Here is a 19,742-nt window from a genome sequence, read left to right as displayed (position 1 = left end):
ACTGCATCAATGGCACAGAAACGAAACACACCCACTCAGCTTACTCGTACATGACTCCAAATAATCAGAAGAATACCAGAGTACAATAACAAACAGTGTGGCAAATGTTCTGCACATAAGAGTTTATTAACAGAAGAAGCTTTTAGATGGGTTAAAAAGCTTTCTGAAGAGCAAAAACATCATTACCCATCTGTCCATATTTCTACTAAGTACTTTCCCAATGAAGCTGGGATAGCGGTAGAAATCCTTTTCAATCAGGACCCGCTTTAAAATGCGTATATTCTTATTTTGTAATGGGGCTCTCCACTGCGTAAGTCTTCTCTGCAGCATAATGGGCCATAAAGCGAATAGCGGGAAAGGTAAATAATTTAGGCCTCCTGCATTTTGCCGTGGCACACCTTGCATTATGAATTTATGTTTGAGGGAGTAACAAGAGATTACAAATTACCACATTATAGAGTGAGACGATAGGAGACTGGCCGAGAGTGCTCTCTCTCTCTCTCTTCCTCTCTCTCTCTCCTGAGCAGATAACCACTTAGAGACTCGGCCCATTACACATGGAGCGGGAAGCTTCAGTGAGCTACTGTGATTGGTCACACCCTGCAACTAACACTGCTATTAACAGCAAATCAGGTCAGATCAGGAGAGTCCATATTGTGGGAGTTAAGTGCGTTAGACCTGTTTTTAGTGGAAGCTGTGGCTTGCAACACTTCTTAATGACTTTTACTTAATGCAAAGACATCCTGAGTCAGGTTTTTTTTTTCTTACGACTGTTGTACACAACATTACTTACATTTAGTTTATTTAGAAGTGTAATTGAGTTGCAAAATGTCTAAGAATAGCGATAAAAATGAAAAAGTTTGTTATGGCTTCTCTGTCTCACCATATTTGCAATTTCTTATTGAATATTTTTGGTCTAGTTTCTAGAGTAAATATCTTTAAATAAGCCAAAAGTAACTCATAAGCTGCGTTTTTGCTTAATTTAGGAGCTTGTTTTAAGCCAATATTTATATTGATGAAAAGGTATTAGTTATAAGTGAAATAATCAACGGAACAAGACATTTTGAAAAATGTCAACATTGATTCAAAATTTACATGTGTTTTTTTTTTTTAAACATTTCTGTTTAAGAAGTCTATTTTCTGGCAAATATCCATGTACTTTATTCAATTTACCAAAACAAACAACAACATGTTGTGTTTTTTCAACCTATATGCAAAAATAAAATCAGAGTGTAAAAAATTAAGCTTGTGTCAAATGATAAAACAATTATTAAAGACATCTGAACAATAGGGACTGAAAATAAGATTAAAAGTAGAAATCAACTGGAGAACAAAAATGTATCTATTTAATTTTATAAACATAGAGAGCAGCAAGCTGAAGAACAACAAAAAATCATGGAAAATTTAAATTCACCCAAAAATACACAACTTGGCCAAATTGTCTCTGACCACAGCTCTAGTTTCCATAAAAGAAAATTAAATTAAAGTAAATTAAAGACATATCCTAGTATATAACAGGGGTATTTATCTATTTTGCTCTTTGAGTGACCAGAAGTGAAGGGACTGGACGATGTATCAAGCAAGTTCATCGTTTCCATAAGAAACTTCTAATCAGTTATGTCTTTTTGATATTCAGTGCAGCAGAACTCAGTTCATTTGTATTCCTAGTAAACATGTAAAGTAATTATCCATGAGGCCTTTTTGGGCTCTACATGTCAGCTTACAGTTCAAAGCAAAGTCGAAAACTAGAACCTCAGTTTCCCCTCTGGGCTGGTTTGCCTTTTCTGTCTTCCAGCACTGCAAGCCTCTGATCTCTACTCCTCTGAATGTATCCAATGTACAGAATGATACAAGCTGGGCCTGTAAAGTTAAGGCAACATGCCTGAGTGTGTTTTTTTGTTTGTGTGTGTGATGGACAAGCAGTCAGTGGCGCCCCATCCCTCAGGCCCCCCTGAGACGGCGGCACCAGCGCCCTCTCTCTCCCCAAGAGGAAGTGCAGTGACCTTTGAGTTGGTGGCGCTGGCTGGTGTGAGTACTTACATCAACGTAATTTGCATTAATGTAATCGGAGCTCTGTTCCCCCTCTGGGGCCTGCAGCCTGACACGGGAGTGATCATCTGGAAGAGAGGCAGAGAGGAAGAAACCAGAGTTGAATTAATCATATTAACGAGGCCAGCGAGAGACGAGACGGGAGGGGACAGCTGGAAATAAAGAATGCAGAGAAAAATTAAAAGGTGGGTTTTGGAGGTATGAAACCAGGGACAGAGGTGGATGCCAGCTAATGGAGGACACCAAACAAAGTTAGGCTGTATTCACACTGCAGCCCGAAGTGACCCAAATCTTATTTTTATGCCTTTATACAACTTTTCATACAATCTGAACAACAGAAATCAGATTTTTACAAATGGGACTCAGACCAGTTGGATATGTGGTCCAAAATCCGACATGTGTCTGATATTTTCAAATGCGACCCGAGTCTGCATGTCCAGGTTGAAATCATCCGATCTCTACGTCACCGATACTCAGCGAACGTCACTTCTTTATTTGATTCAAACTTTTTTACAAGAAATAAGGTCAGATTTCTCTAAATTAAATGCTAATTTTGCAAACTGATAGCTTGAACTTTAATATAAAGCAACCGGGCCTGTAAGAACATTCATATATTTGATATGACCCAAAATGAAAATGAGTTTGTCGCTCCTGATCTAAAGCCATAAATATAAGTAAATTATCTTCCAAACTGTGTTTCCCAATCAGTCTGGATTCACATATTTCCACCACAGCGAACAGATATCAGGAATAATTTTGGAGCAGTTCTGAATTCCTTTCACACAACAAGCCAAAGCTACTTATCATATGACATCCCATCCTGCTCAGCCTATTCGTCATAACTGAAAAGACACAACGGGATGAATATAAAAGCAGAATGAAAAGGTCAGAGCTGCTCTCGTTGGCTGGTAATAAAAACTCTGTTTGAGCAGCTTAGACCCATCCAGTCGCGAGCTTAGCCAATAAATTAGACAGATGAATGTGGGGGGGGTTCATGAGGAGTGTAGAGGTGCTTTGTACACACATGCAATGATATTCCCATATCGGTTCTTCATGCGGTTCTCATCCTTCTTGGCGGAGTCCCATGGTGCCGACTGTCCTTCAAAGAAGCTCTGAAAAAACCCCCCAAAAAGAGACAGAAGGGAAATGAAACGTGGTGTCATCAAACCACTCTACTCACTGCAAAAACACTCAATTTTACCAAGTATTTTTGTCTGACTTATGCAAAAAGCTCAGTAAACTTGAAATAAGACAAAATTGACAAAATCAAGTAACTTTTCAGGACAATATAGGAGCTTGTTTAAAGTCAATAGATCTCCAATATTGATGAAGAACTAAGCCGTGTAATTAATAAGCTAATAATTTATTTGTTTATTTAAGGATGCCCATAGTAGAGATTATTCTTCTTGGGGTCCAAATGAGACATTACTGTAAGAATCCTATACAAACATTCCTAAAAATACAAATGCATTTCTTAAGACACAAACAAGATTAAATTAAACACAAAATTCAAATCAGCTGCTTCAATTTACAAAATTATGAAAAGGAAAAAAAAAAACATTACCACACAAACTATTTCAACCATAACAGAACTTAAAATAAGTTATAATGTGGCATTTTAAAAACTAAAAATTACTTATCTATTTATATTTTTCTACTAATATGATAAAAATGTTTTGTTCAAGTGGCAAATTATTTCACTTATAACTAGCACTTTTTCATCAAAATTAAGGAATTAACTTAAAAAAGCTCATATATCTTGCTGAACAGCTACTTAGAAGTTAGTTTTGTTTCATTTCAAGTGTAGTTGCAGTAGAAACCAGACAAAGAAAATAGTTGCTTTTGCAGTGCATGATAACCAGACTACAAAACGCAGCATTCATATCTTTCCCTTCAACAAATAAAAACAGTAGAGAGCAACACAGAAAGATATTCACATTAGTATCAGACATGAAACACAGCGAGGGTGGAGGTTCCCAGGGCGGAGTGTCAAAAAGCGATCCCCATTAGTGTCAGAGGCAGCGGGTGTCGACCTCAAACCCCTCCCAGACGAGGCGACCGCAGGGGCTGCCTGTCTGCCTCCTCCCAGGAACTCAATCAGCTCATGGCGGGGAAAAATAAAGCCCGCTCATCGTCCCCAGATCAAAAAAACCGCTCCGCTCAGATTACCCTCATGAAATATTTACCGTCTCTCGCTGGGGAGATTTCCATTCTGATGGCACACCAGGCACAATTAAGCCAAATTATGAAAATACATCTCCCAATGCCAGGTCACTGATGCTCAAGAGGGGGAACGGGGGTGGGGGGAGGGGGAGGTTGGCTCCAAGCAGACTGAGCTGGACCAAAACCTGTGACTCCTCTGTCCTTTTAGCTAGTAGGCTAATGCACATTTGAAAAGGCAGACAATTCATTAGGGTGCATCTGGAAAATAAAGATTCAAGAACGAATACAGGGAGGTTAAAGAGGTGATTTTGAGAGCTCCTTTTAGTGTGGAAGAGGGAAGCGACGCTCTCAATCATCAGTCATCCAGCACATGATGGTTCCATTCATCTAAGTGCTGTGGCAGGCCGCAGGCTGTTTGTCTAGCATAAAAAGGCCCCGCAGACACCACACAAGGACATATTTCTGCACGGAGTCCTAAAGATTAGCGATTTCACTGAGAAGCAGCTTTAATATGCTAAAAATATGCCCCATCCTTCAGGTGTGGATGGACGCACGTCTCAGAGATGGATTAGCCTGCTGCGCCCAGGTCCTGATCAGATTCAGTGTCCCTCTGAAGGATGAGGGCCTCGCGCTTCAAATGTAAAAACAAATCATCCTCAAAGCAAATGGTTGTAAAAAAAGTACAACGCACAAGTATCTACATCTCAAAAACCTTTTATCATTTCGTTACATTACTGGGAATAATTTTCTTTTACTGGGATAGTAAATAGAAGTTGACTGTAAGGTGCAAAAAGGTAACAAAATCTGAAAAGTGTGGCATGCATTTTGTGCCCAGTTCCTCAATACTTTGCAGAACAACATCTAGCTGCCGAATAGAATCAACATTAATCAATTTTCAAACCTAACCACATAGTATTAAAGAGATTTATGCCTGAACTTTGAGTAGGCCAGTGTGAGTGATCTATAATGTATGTGGGATTGATACTGTAATGAGAAGGTTAACTTCCAACCTAGGCTCAAGTTCTTTGCAGGTTCTAACAGATTTTCTAACAGATGTTCACCCCACATTTTGTTTTGCATGTTGTTCAAAAAGGTTCATTTTAGTTTCGTCTCACCAGAGAGCCGTCTTCCTCTAGTTGACGGATGGTTCATTAGGCATTGAAATGCATTCAATACAAATTCACTTTTTTGATTCAATTTAATTTTTCCAAACTTTAATGTTTTTCCTTCCACTTCAGAATCTGTATTTTGAAGAATATATAAAAAATGTAACTTTTTAAGGCCTTGTATGCGGTCCGAATTCTTAATTTCATACTCAAAGCGACAGCTTAAACGTGGGACCAACGCTGCTGAAATTTATCCTAGAAGTGAAAAAAGATGCTGCATTTGCTGTACTGCACCTGCAGGTAGCTTTTTCCACCATTATGCTGAATTTATTCCCACTGGCAGAGATCCAACTTAGCATGTTTTTAATTACAGGCTAACTTCTGATCTGCAGTCCCAGGACAGTTTGCCTCTTTTGCTGTTACTTTTTCTGAACCACTTAACCGTAAGTAAAAGGCAGACCACATTCCCTACAGCGCCTGTAAAGCAGAGTGCTTGACATACAGCATGGTAAGGGTAAAATTGAAGAAAAGGCGTAGAAATTGCTGAAGCAGGCTAGTTTGGTGACTTGTCTTTGCAATAATAAATTACTTACAGGTTTAGAAAAGGGAATACATTCAGACAGAATTGTTGGGATTTTGTGGGTAAAATGTAAAAATTTAAGGTGGCCAAGGTTTTTGACTTTGTAATTTTACATTTTTTTTTATGAAAAGTAAGATTAGTTTTCATAACCTGTTCAGAGTCTATTGAAAGGAAATGTGGTTCAGTGGATCCCCGTCTATTTGTGCTTCAGTATTTGCAGTCAACATTTTTTCATACAACATGAATCCGTATGCCTTTAGATTTTTTCTCAGCACGCGTCTAAGATATCGGGGGCGGGGGGAAAGCAGTTTGGGAAGCTAAAAATATCTTGGTTCAATTCCACTTGACACGCTACTGTCTGGCGTTTGCAAATCAGCCAATCCAGAAGTGAAATTTATGTTCCTTGGTGCTGATTGGCTGCAGCCCAGAATTGGAGATAAGGAAGACTAGTATAGATGTTAGGTTATGTAGTAGAGCTAAAAAGGTTTCCACTGTAATGAGTTTTAATGTATATTTGGTGTTTGAACTATTAAAATAAGCAGTTTTAAGTGTTTTTAGACGATGTCTCAAGAATTTGTTGATTTTAACTGCTGCAGGGCCAGCTAATATCTGTCAATATCAAGAGTCCACTCTATTTTTAATTGAAACATTTTATTTAAAAGGAAAATGTTCCATTTATACATATAAAAAATTACTTTTTTTGGTGGAAAATAAAGTGAATTGTGTAGATGCTTAATAATAGGCCTTACTTTTGTGGCATGTCGCCCTACAATAAGGCTTTATGTAGAAATATGTTGCAATACAGAAACAAATGATTGGCAAAAACGTCTTTTTTCAGTTTAAGAACGTATTTTTCTCAATTTTTCAGCAATATCAATTATAAAGAAGAGAAATAAGCAGGTGAGAAATAGTTAAGTACATATTTGTACCAAATGGAGGTAGAAAAAAAAATAGAAGGATGAATTGGCAAAGGGACCAAATTGACCAGAACCCACCGTCAGGACTTTCACAGCCATGTAGATGATGCACAAATGTTTGCTCTGATGAAACAAGCTGATAACAAGTGCAAGACAATGACAGCATGGTGGTGTTGATGAATCAGAAGCTCGTTTTCTTCTCTCAAAACTGTGCAGCAACGTGCAGGACAATTCACACATGCAGATACTTTGTTGTAGCTTATCTCCGATCTGCCTTGGGAAAGCTTTTACAAAGTATGGAAGTGTTTCACAGTGTCGCTTTATGGTCCAGATTAGAAATAGCAATTTGTAGCTTGCCGACTGCTTTTCATTCATTTGTTTCTGTCATCTAATAAATGATTTCACAGTGATAGTAGCTGCGTCTGGACACTGTTAAACACTTAGTAACGTCACAAAACATCTGTTGGTAAATGCCCTTTTCAGATTAAATCAGCAACGTGTGCCATTTATTCTCACAGGATCTTAAAAGTAGCCAACAACCACTATTGATCTATAAGCTTTCTTTTTATAATTTTCTCAAAAAGAAAAAACAAAAAAAAAAACAAAACAAAACAAAAAAAAACTGAAAAATACAAAACTCACAAGTAACCAAAAGTATTGGCTTACCTCGTTTATCTGATCCAAAGTTAACGTACAGAATAACAAGAAGCATGGGTCAGAGAGAGATATAGTACAGTGTAAGTCAACAGGTTTAGAGGTGCACTGTAGGCTCCTATCTCATCATCAGAAATGAACGATTAAAAAGGGCATTAACCTTAAGAGAGACGGAGACAGAGGAGACAGCAGAGGGGACACAACATTCACAATGGATTCGCCTGGCCGAGTGAGAAAGAGCTCCATCGCACATTTAAAGCACCCAAACAGGCTTTTTACAGAATATTTTTTGTAAAAAAGAAAAAAATCTCAAAATAAACATAATTGTGAAGTGGAAGAAAAATGAATTATGGTTGCCTAGCAACAATACGTTGCTAGGTAACGTTGATTGTGACTCGACAATTAAGAGGTTTTTGAAACGACTCAATTTCCAGACATCAAAAACCATCTGGGTGGTTTTGGAAGAAGCATTTGGGTTGCATTTTAGAAGCAGTTGTGACCCAAATGGAAGTACAAAAATGTTTCCATAAAATTTAAATTAATGGTTTATTTTATTTAGTTGTACTATGTGTGCCTGGAAACTAACACTCCTAGTTGCTCATCCAGTTAATGAAACATGGTGGTGGAAGCATCATCCTGAGGTGATGCCTTTCTCCAGGAGGAAAAGAGAAGATGGCTGATTTAGTAGTAAGATCGATTAAATAAAGTACAGCGCGATGATGAAGAAAGTCTGCTAGAGGCTGCAGTTCTGAAAAACTTCATTCCACTTCACAGCTTTGCATTACTTTGAGCTGTTCTGCCACATCAAATCACAATCAAATGAGTTGAAGTTTACGACTGCAATGTGACAAAAAGTGAACAAGTTCAAAACAAATTAATACGCTGTTATTTTATTTTAACAGCTACTTCTGTGATGTGGCGTCCCTTTAATATCTGTGCGATGGGGGTGTATCAGGCAAAGCTCTGTTATTTTCTTCCCCAGTCATGAGGAGGAAGAGCGAAGTGAATTACTGATGAATCTGGACCACATATAGCTCACAAGGTGGGAAATGAAGAGAGTAATGAACAGAGGAGGTGTGAATAAGAAAACCGCAGAAAATGACAAACAAGCGAGATGATCTGAAAACGCGAGCAAAGATGTGAGGTGAGTTATTAAAAACAAGAGGATCTGGAAGGAGAAAGGTGACGATGATGGTTTCAGTTTGAAGGAAGAGGCCGCACCAGCAGATAAAAACGCCACTGAGATGCAGGACAGATGCAGACAAGATAGCGAAGAGAGATGATTTAAAAAGTTTAGCCTGAAGCCGCTTTGAAAAGGCTGGTTGGTGGGGGTGCGGAGGGACGGCGAGGAAGCTGGAGTGCCGCCAAAGCCCCGCCATCCTCTCACGCTAATGAGAGAAAACAAGAATGATGCTCTGCTGGGGCAAAATCCTTTGTTTTGGTGTCAGATTACAGGTGGTGTTGCGAGAGAGTGCGCTTGGCTGCGTTCAGTGGGCCCCAATCAGACCTGCTTCAGGTGGTGGAGGGGTCCTTACAGTGAGGAGGGAGGGAGGCTACAGGTGAGTCTACAGCAGCGGTGTCAAACTCATTTCATAAAGATCCCGAATGTTCTGTTTCTGCATTCATTGAGTACTTCTTAAAATTAAATAATATTGAACATCTTTTTATATTGATCAGACCCTCAAGGATTTCATTATTGTTTTTGTGATTTTTTCCAATCAAAATATCATTTTGTGGTGCTGATTTATAAAATATTTGTGAGAAATTCTGCAATATTTGAGCTTATGTATAATGAAAACGTAACTATTTGTCTCTTGCCATCAGAGTTGTGCAGTCTCTCAATGACATTTACATGAGTAATGTTTTTGAAAAAAAAAAGTATTTTTTGGAGTGTTTTCTATTGTGGTGTACCTTTTACTTCAACTCGAGTAATTTTAGTAAGTATTTCTATTCTTACTTTGGTAAAATTTCTGGATTTCCTACCCACTGAATGAAAAAACAAACATGACACAGAAACACACCTGCAGTTTTTGTTAAAGTTTCATAAGTTAGTTTTTTTATTGACAGAAACTGATTTGAATTATCTTTTTTTTTTTTTTTACCTGATAATGTTATTTTTTGTGACTTATTTGAATTATTGTCATTTTGGTCCTTAAAATACCAAAATTCCACATAACTTTCTATTTTGGTCCGTCTCTTTATGGAATTCTGAAATATTAAACGATTCATGTTTTCATCAGTTACTCATTACTTGAGTAGACTTTTACCAAATACTTTTTTACTCTTACTTGAGTGATTTCTTAAGAAAGCTATTTTTTACTTTGATTCAGTCAAACCACGTTGAAGTAGTGCTATTCTTGGTACTCTGCCCAGCTCTGCGAGTCGCCATATCGACCATGGACTGTAGCTTAAGCTGACGTAGTAGTAGAAGTAAGATATACTGCCACCTTCAGGTGAGACACAGTCACTTAAACACAATGTTTTGGACTATTTTTGCAGAAATTTGCAATAAACCCAAAATTACGCATCGGCACAAAAAAAAATAAATAAATAAATAAAATGCAGGGGTCTGTTAATTTTGCATAAATTTCCACAACCGTGAAAAACTGGAGGGACTGACTGATGTATTTTTTCTGCATGCAGGAAAAAATTGCTTTGATTTGATTGATTAAATAATATTTAATCGAATAATAAATAGATTAAATTTAATACTTAAGCACTTTAAGTGCTATTTATGTGTCCCTCTGGAGTCTGGAAGGCCTCATAAAACTCTATGGCGGGCCAGATTTGGCCCCGGGGCCTTGAGTTTGACACACGTGACCTACAGCATCAGAACACAAGAATACTCACTCACTCACTCACTCACTCACCACATTGTTCTGAACAGCAAGGAACAGATGATCATAAAAACAAAACAACATAAAAACTGCGACGGGGCACATTAACAATTCATCAAAAAAGTGAATCTGGAGGGGGGAACAAACCAGTTCTGCTGCATGCTACAAACCAGACACAAACAAAGAAGAAAAAAAAGAAACTGCACGCAGTGACACAGATGAAGCCTTGCTTTAGGCTGTTAAACACCGAAGAACCTCTGAGGAGATGTTAGCAGCGCCTTATGAGGGAGGGCGGCGGCGGTGGCGGCGGCGGAAGCCGGGCTGCGTCCTACCTCATACTCCTCCTTGAAGCCGTAGCCCTCGGCGCACTTCATCTGGGTGATGTGCTGCAGGAGGTCGGCGACGCGGATTGCCGGGTGCAGCTGACCCGTCTGGTAAGGCACGTCCACCGGCTCCCGCTTCCTCAAGGAGTGAGTGTGCGACTGCACCAGGCTGCTGGTGTCGCTGCCCATGTTCTGGCTCTCATCTGCCGGGGAGCGAGGGGCAAGAGAACAGAGACAGGACAAGGAACTTAAGGACAGAGGAAGAGGAGCTGAACACGCACCAGTGGATTACATCTGGGTGACATGAGGCTTGAAGCAGTAAACGATAAAAGATTTTCTTTTAATTTAGACATGAAGTTCCTTGCAAAAGTACGACACAGTATTAAGGCCACACTAAGAAAATAAAATATATAAACTTGTGAAAATAAAGTTTTACGAGAGTGAAGTCAAAATAATACAAGAATAAATTTGTAGTATAATATTATAACTTTATTCTAGTGATGCTGACTTTGTAGTACTATATTACTTTGTAACCGTGATAACAAAGTCTTGTAATACCACGACAAGACTTTGTAATCTTGTAATTCCATGACTTTATTATTGCAATATGACTTTATTCTGGAAATATTATGACTTTATTCTCATAACGTTGACTTTGTTCTTATATTATTACGACTTTATTCTATAATACTAAGGCTATATTCTCATAACGTTTATGTTTTTTACATATTTTAGTTTTTCTTAGTTTTTAAGTTGTAAGAGAACTTAGTTGTAAAAGTCCTCTTACAACTTAAAACGGTTTTTTTTGTTTTTTTTGAGTTGTCACGTTTCAACCACAAACTTCATCAGGATCTTGGAGTGCACAATTGTAAAATGGAAACAAAAAGAGACATAATTTAAAACATTGTTTCTATAAAGAAGAATCTGAAAATTGTGGCATGCATCTGAGTTTTACCTTTCATTGCAGTTAGACCTGTAAGCTTTGCAGTTTTCACACATTATTTTTTGCTAAATAGCTCAAGCTCTCAGACTGGACGGAGAGCAACTGTGAATATTTAAATTCAAGCTTTTGCCATAAATTCTCAATTACCTTTAATCCAGGTCTTTGACTAGGCCATTTTAAACACACAAATATGCTTTGTCCAAACCGTTCCATGGTATTTCTAGCGAAGTTTTTAGTTCTTTCCATCCTGCTTCCCATACTGTCTGACCAGCAGCCCTGTTGCAGATGAAGAATATTCTATTTCCTCCACACAGTTTTTGCATTTCACCCACAAAGTGCAATACATGATTTGTCTGACCACCACATTCCCACAGCATGATGCTGCCACCACCATGTTTCTTAATTCAAAAGCAAAGTGGGACTGAACAATTCAAATGCATGGCACACTTTCAAGCTTTTCTTTGTAAACAACCATGTCTCATTTTCCTTCCATTTGTGTTGGTCTTCAAAAAAAAAAAAAAAAAAAAGATAATCCTAACAAATGTTGAAGTTTGTGGTTGCAATGTGACAGGTTGTGAAAGTTCAAAGGCTTGGAATATTTTTGCAAGGCGCTGTATAAACCTGAGACAAGCAGATTTAGGTTTTGTCACTTTTCAGATTGCTTTATGTTTCATACACAGATGGTAGATTATCTCATTTACTGTTAAGCATTATGTCACCACCCTCCAGATTGACAAACAACTCTCGGCTAGTAATCTGTTTGTTATGGATGGTCACAACAACACAACATCATTGAGTAATAGGATGAGTCATGTGGTGGGAAGGTTCAGGTCCATCTGTCTTATCATAGCTGGAAAACACTGTTATCCATAAGGCCCTTTAGGTAAGGTGCTAGCACCACTGCGCTTTTAAAAATGGCGTCTGTAAGAATAAGACATGTTTGGGCCAAAACTGTGAGAAACAGTGGAGATCATCGTAAAAAATGTCATGAAGATGCTGCAAAAACAACAGGTTTACTTCCGTTTACTGGCAGAACAGTACGCTGGTTTGGGCTGCGGCTCATACTGAGAACCAGAGTCCGTTCCAGCTCTTTCATACTGTCCTCCAGTCGGTGGCAGAAATGAGGCACAAATGCTTTTGGGGGGAGCCAGCGGATGATGGAGGGTGTCCAAAAACATGGAGGAAGATGTGAGGAGGAAAGGGTGCAGTGGGGGCCACAGTGAGCAGGTTGCAGCAGGCACCATCAGAAGCATCACAAAGACACAGCATGGATTCAACCCCTGCCACCCAAACTTCCCTTGAACCATGAAAAATATTAAAAAGAAATCTAAATATTACATTTAATTAAAAACTAAATAATAGAAAGAACCCAGGAAGGGACACGGAGATGGGAGGAGAATGCATGGGGTGATGCTGCCATGGGGCAATGTATGTATTTTGTCCATGCTAAGCTAATGGTGGCTTGGTGGTGAGATGCTAACATGTTCACTTGTCATGCAATCAACGTCAGAATGTCAGAAGCAGCCGGTTGTCGGCTTACTGTCTGAGTAAAAGAAAAAAACACCGCCTCCTTCCCCCAACCCTGGGGCCACTTGGGAAAACTTACCATTAATGGGCACTTTTTAGATAGCAGATACATTAGAGGTTACGTATGTAAAGAGAAAGAGAGGAGAAGAGACAGGAGAGAGGGGATAAGCAACAATACAGCATGAGAACCTGTTACAGTAGAGTGTTTTAGAGCTACGCTAAAGGGCAAGATCACATGCCAGCTTTGTCCAAACTGCCCGTGTACAGTGCCTTGCAAAAGTATTCAAACCCCTTAGGCTTTTTTTTTTTTTCTTCACATTTTCTTACATTAAAATCACAAACCTCAATGTGTATTATTGGGGATTTTATGACAGACCAAGACAAAGTAGTGCATATTTATGAAATGGAAGGAAAATGACATGGTTTTCAACTCTTTCTGACAAAAATCTGAAAAGTGTGTCATGCTTTTTTGTTTTCAGCCCCCCCCTCTTCTCTGATAACCCTATTAACCAGACTCTTAACCAATAAATAGAGTCCACCTCTGCAGGTGTTCGGGTCAGATGAGACCAAAACTGAATGTTTCTGGCACACATGCAAAATGCTTTGTGCAGGGGAAAGCCAGCACTGCACAACGCCCTGCTAGTGAAGGATGGTGGTGACAGCATCATGCTGTGGGGAAGTTTTTTTTCCCCAGAAAGGAAAGGGAATCTGTCCAGAGGTGGGAGGATACAGAGTTGAAGCTGGGGTTGAGGTTTACCTTCTAGCACAAGGGTCTGCAACCTTTTACAGCCCAAAAAGCAATTTTTACTTTTAGTCCAGCTAAAAAAAACAAAACTGTCTTAAAGAAGGAACTCTGTACTGTGACTGTAAAGTGCAACTACTTTATTCCTATTTTTTAAGTTTGAATAAAGAAAATCATAAAAGATGATAACTATATGTTTTTTCTACGGGATGTTGATATATTCACATAATTTCCAGCCAGTAACAGGAAAAACGGATCTAAAAATAATTACTGGTACTCTTAATGTCATTCTGGAAATTAAATTAAATTATTTCATGAAAATAAAGACAACAAGAAAAGTTCTTTTAAAATGCATTTGTTTTCATGTTTATTTTTGAAAACTTCAGTCGCTTCTTCATTTTTTGTCAGGTTTTAAGAGCCACAGTGGACGGTACAAAGAGCCCCAGAGCCGCAGGTTGCAAACCCCTGTTCTATCAGGACAACGGGCCAGCTGGAGAATGGTTTCAGTCAATGTATATTCATGTGTTTGAATGGCCTAGTCAAAGTCCAGATCCACATCCACCAAAACGTCTGTGGCAAATCTTAAAAATGTGTGTTAAGATGTGATCTCCATTCAATTCTGACAGAGTTTCAGGTGTTTTGTAAATCAAGTTAGGCAATAATTTAAGTTTTTACATGAGTAACATACCATAAAAAGTGGCTCCACAAAGTATTTACTCTGGGTTCTGAATTCAAAAATTGCCTTTGTTTTTAAATTATCAATAGTAAAAAAAACAAATAATAGATAAACCCAAGTGTAATCTTTTGTCCAGTTATGAACAATGACTTTGTTAGTTCATCAAATAAGAATCCAATCAAATACACTGATGTTTGTGGTTGCAACAAACAGCAACCACAAAATGGGAAACATTTTAACGGGTGTGAATACTATTTCAAGCCACAGTAGAAAAGCCAAATAAAGACGGGGGGAGGATGCTGAGTGGATTGATGGCCAATTTCAAGAGTGCAATCATAAATTTAAAAAAATAAAAGAATAAAATCAACAAAAGAAAATAAGGAAGTCGTGAATTTCATGGAGAGAATAACCATGATTGTATTCGGAAACTGTTTCAGATGTCTGACTTGCACATTTTAATGAAGCCAACAGAGTATTCTGACATTTTGTTTTATTTTTCTCCACTAATTGCTATAATTATATTTGCATGTGCTCTGTGGAAACACCTGCATTTGCAGTTTTTTCTTTAAAATTATTTTCTAAAATAATGCCTAAGGAAGAGGAAGACAAAGTCTCGTGTGATTTAATCAGTTTTGATGTTTCACCTCATCTGACCAGACAACGCTGTGACTGAACGTGTCACAACTGGAAGCTTGCAACCTTTTCGAGGGGCTGCAGCAATGATGTAAATCGTTTTGCGCTTCATTAAATGTGAAACTAACATAAAGCAGCTGCCAAGCGGCGCAGTGATGAAACATTCTGCTTTGATTTACACTGGGGTGGAAGTAATAATAGAAATATATATTTGAAAAAAAAAACACAACTCAACAGTTGGTTTTGTGCTTAAAAATGCACAAATGATTGCGTGTTACTTTTTGCGTCTTTGTTCTGTGGCCTTGAGTGTTTAATTATTACAGTTCCAGTGCCCCATTTAGCTCGGAAGCAATGCTCTTAGAAAAGCATCTGCCTGTGTGAGGAGCTGCACGAGGGCAGTAATAATTAACAGAGGAACAAAATGCTTTTTATGATTCCACTTTAATCGCTGAACAAGATGTATAAGCATGGCAAAAAGTAAGAAATAAAAGCCCAAAACAAAAACAAGTAGGTCAACAGCACTTCGCCAAAGGCAGGGGGAGCGACTTAAAAAAGAATAATAGAAAAGGTTTCTGTTGTTTTGGAAGGAGGGGAAGGTGGAGGGAGTTAAACGTCTAGAAAGGAGAGAGGGTAGGAAGATAAGGGCAGCATGGCTGAGGTTTAACTTTACAACCACATCTCAATAAATTACAATTTCATCAATTTTATTTTAGTAATTAAGCTGAAATGGGGGAATCTGCTATATTATATAGATCCATCACACATAAAGTCAGCTTTTACAGCTAATAAAAACACAGAACTATGACTGAAAAGTGAATTGTACTGCACAGCGTATACACTCAGAGTCTTTTAGCCATAAATTCAATGAATTACTGGAGTCTGTGGTTCTGCTGAGGTATTAAGGAAACTCGGGTTGCTCATCTGTATTTTTTGGGTCTGGAGTTCCTAATTTTGTTCTTGATGATACTCCATAGACTCTCTATGTGGCTGATGGTCAATCAGGCAGAGTGACATTTGGTGATTAAACCAGATATTAAATCCTTTTTGCAGTGCTGGGAGGTGAAGGGTCCTGCTGGGAAATTAAATCAGAGGATCTGATTTTGGACTTGATAAAACAAAGTGGACCAGCACCAGTACAGGACATGGCTCCTTAAATCATCACTGACTTCACATTGGACCTCTAGCAATTTAGATTCTGTTCCTTTACTCTGGGACCTTCACCTCCAAATTATAAAATAAAACTTTCTTTGACATGAAAAGAGGACTTGAGACCCCGAGCATCAGTCCTTTGTCTTTCCTCCTTTGCTCAGGAAAGACGACTGCACGTACACCTTTTTAGCAGTTTTTCCTTCCACTCAACTTTAGAAGATGTGCTTGGATACAGCACTCTCTAATAAACTACTGAAACTGAAATGAGGCTGTCAGGAGTCTTCCCTGTGATCTACAACAACACATAACTTCTATTGTTTATATTTTAATTAAATATGATTATTTTTTAGTATTTTTAACATTCCAGCCCTTTTTATTGTCTTATGTAATTTAAATTTCATTTGTTTGGTATGTGCCATAATTAACCAAAAGGCTATACAAACAAGGTTAAAATGAATTAAATACACTATTGTTTTTTCAATAAATGCAAAAACTTCAATCAATACAAACAATAAATACAAAACAAGGAAGCTACAACACAATTATCATAAAAAGTGCAAGTAGTGGTTCAAGTCAGAAACACAGAGTAAGCACCAAAACGTTAATGCTCAGAGTGCGATATCCAAGCATTTTAATGGAAAGTTAAGTGGTAGGATGAAAGGCTTTTTAGTACTGCAACATTATAGTAAAACAATTTTTTGTTGCTTTCATATAATTTATCCAGAAGCTGTTTTAGTCATCATTTGCTGTCAGCCATAATGAAAATTAAAAACTAAACTCTTGAAATTCATCACTCAGTGTAAAATAAATCCTTACATCAGTTTTACTTAATTATATCACTAAAGTAAATGTTTTGTTCAATCATATTCTGACGTATTTAGTTGTACCTGTAAAGTGTTTGGGTCAAATGTTTGGATTTTGCTTTTCTAGAAAAACGGGGGCAATGAGGAAGCGTTTTAGTGCCTCTGTGCAGCTGCTGTGGCAAGATTTGCCGCCCCACCGCCCTCCTGTTGCCCCCTAAACACACTCCCCCCACATCCAGTCCACATGTCTAGTCCATGCATATGAGAGGTCAAACACGTAAGTGACATCACACGCACGACACGCAATGCGGATGGGATGGAGTGAAGCCAGCCCCAGCGCGAGAGAGGAGCTCCCCCTGTTGGTCAAGGAGGAGGCAGGAAGGTGGGGTGTGGAAAGGGTTAAAAGAGGAGAGGAGGAAGCAGCAGGCAGGTATGGAGGTGAGGAAGCCATCTTTAGTTATCCAAGTTTGAAAATAATTTAAAAACATGTGTTTTTTTTGTTGGGTTTAGTTATATGAATGTAACAGACTTTTACTGCAACAATAATTGGGAAGAAGAAAAAAAGAAAAAAGAATTTGTCTCACCTAAGATAGCCGTTGGCACAAAGGGATCTGCTCAAACGAGTGCAGGTTGGAGGAGAAAAGAACGGCAATGAAGAAAAAAACATCAAATCAATCCAAAATCAAAACTAAACTATGCAAAACAAAATTATACCAAGTAATGTTTTGTCTAGTTTCAAGTTCAAATATCTGAAATACGACAAAAATAACCTACGGGTAACTTTTTAGAAAGATATAGGAGTTTTATTCAAGTAAATCGATAATAATGTTTCAGGTAAATAATTCCTTAGTATTGATTTTAAAAAAAGTTTCCACTGGCAGATTTTTTCTACTTATAACATGGGAAAAATGTTATATGAAGCAATCTGGCAGTGGAACCAGGACTGTTTTTAAAATCACTATTAAAGACAATTAAACGTAAGCTTCTATATAGTTTATTCTATTTGAAGTGTGATAAGAAACTAGATCCAAAATACTTGGTAATATTTTTTGTTTTTGTAGTGAACAAATATGTCTTTCTCCCGGTTTCTCGCCAAACAACACAATGAGAAATAGATTATGATTTTTGGAAAAGCTAATTATACAGCAGGTTTAGCTGATTATGAATCTAACTGACCTTTCCTCCATCTAATCAATGGGCTGTGAAGTAATTACAAAAGACACACAATTCTGGGTGTTCTTTGTAGAAACTCAATCGAACATTTAATAATCCATCTTGGTGAGCTGCTATAAAACATGAGCATAGATGTAGCAGGGTGAAAACCCATCCAAACTTAATCTGTCTGCTTTCTCGTTGTATAAGACCCTTTAAAAAATAAAGCATGTAAATATGTTGGATAGGTTTATGTCACATGTTGCAGGATCAGCTTGTAAATTATGTTAAAAATAAGGATTGACAGACAATGTGAAACTCATTAAAACTTGTGCAAAAATGTTTCTTATTAATCTGTTGTGACACTTAATTTTCCTGACTTTATGAACTTAATTTGTCAGCTTTGCTGTTCAGCCTGCAACAGAAGCATTTTTTTTTTTTTGGTTCAGTATTTAACAGAGAAAAAGGTAACATGATTACCTGGGTAGTACGAGTTTGTGGGGATGGACGATGTCAGAGTGTTGGCTTTTGGCAGCGTGAAGGAGGAGGGGGATGACCCAGCTGCAGATGAAGCAAAACAGGACAAATTCATAACAGGTGTAAGAAAAAAACAAAAACGTGCAAATTTCAATGTGGCTTGTAAAAGTACTCATGCTTCTTATGTATTTCAGTGAAAGATTATATGCAAAGATAATAGAAAACAGCAGGCAAATACAAATTGGAAGAAAAATCACTTGGTTTTCAAAATTTCTTACAACAAATAATCTAAAAACATGGCATAATCTTGCATAATCCTGTCCTTGCTATATTTATGCTTGAGATTAATTTACAAACTAGTGAACTCTGTTCAATAATTTGCTGACTTCTGAAGGCAGTGTGTTGCAATGGATTTTATTTAGGGCTAACATGGTAAAGGGGTCTATATACAATTACATGCCACACAGAAGAGTCTTGAAAAAAATCTATAATTTTCCTTCTTGCTCACAATTTTCCAATAGATTCCCAATAAAATACATCAGAAGAAACGTTAAAATGCTGTAAATACGCACTGAACATACTGTAAAAAAAAAAATCTGATGTCTTATTTTCAGATAAAAAATTCTTTCAGAATATTTTATTTCCCTTCTGCTACATTGCTGTGGTTACAAATATTTCTGAGACGCTGAAAAAACTGAATTTCAATGCTCAAGGGGACCAGAAACCAAGCGAGTGAGATGACTAAATTTTAAATATTTGTGCAATTCAAAATATTTTTAATGCTGTTGAATTCGAGTTAGTTAGTTTTATTTCTACATATTGTGGAATTATTATTCATTTTTCCTTTAGAAAGTCCTAACTGCCTCCTCTGACTGGATTTTGTCAGTTTTTCTGCTCAAATTCTCTAAATTTTCCAGTTTATGAAACCAAAAAGCAGACACAAAGCTGCTGTAGTGCTGGAACAAACCCTCCACCAGGACACCTTGCCCTCGCCTCTCTGGGTTCTGTTTT

The 19,742-nt window shown here is 37.8% G+C and overlaps 1 protein-coding gene across 7 annotated transcripts in view; it reads right to left on the bottom strand.

Moving 5' to 3' along the window:
• LOC122840863 (receptor-type tyrosine-protein phosphatase mu-like) overlaps positions 1–19,742 on the bottom strand; it is a 205,059-nt gene that overhangs the window by 41,292 nt on the left and 144,025 nt on the right. For 2 of the 7 annotated variants that reach the window (XM_044133618.1, XM_044133621.1), the window contains 5 exons: positions 18,735–18,815; positions 17,687–17,713; positions 10,639–10,832; positions 3,074–3,161; positions 2,041–2,117 (listed from right to left, as the gene is read on the bottom strand). In XM_044133618.1, coding sequence (XP_043989553.1) covers positions 2,041–2,117; positions 3,074–3,161; positions 10,639–10,832; positions 17,687–17,713; positions 18,735–18,815 — 467 coding nt within the window. Of the gene's footprint in view, positions 1–2,040; positions 2,118–3,073; positions 3,162–7,481; positions 7,491–10,638; positions 10,833–13,178; positions 13,191–17,686; positions 17,714–18,734; positions 18,816–19,742 lie in introns of all 7 variants that reach the window. The other 5 variants (XM_044133620.1, XM_044133623.1, XM_044133616.1 and 2 more) reach the window with 4 other exon arrangements.

The sequence above is a fragment of the Gambusia affinis genome, linkage group LG12 (assembly GCF_019740435.1).
Source record: "Gambusia affinis linkage group LG12, SWU_Gaff_1.0, whole genome shotgun sequence".
NCBI classification, from domain to species: domain Eukaryota; kingdom Metazoa; phylum Chordata; class Actinopteri; order Cyprinodontiformes; family Poeciliidae; genus Gambusia; species Gambusia affinis.
The sequence above is the reverse complement of the archived record's forward strand: the minus strand, read 5'-3'. Positions and strand labels throughout refer to the sequence as shown.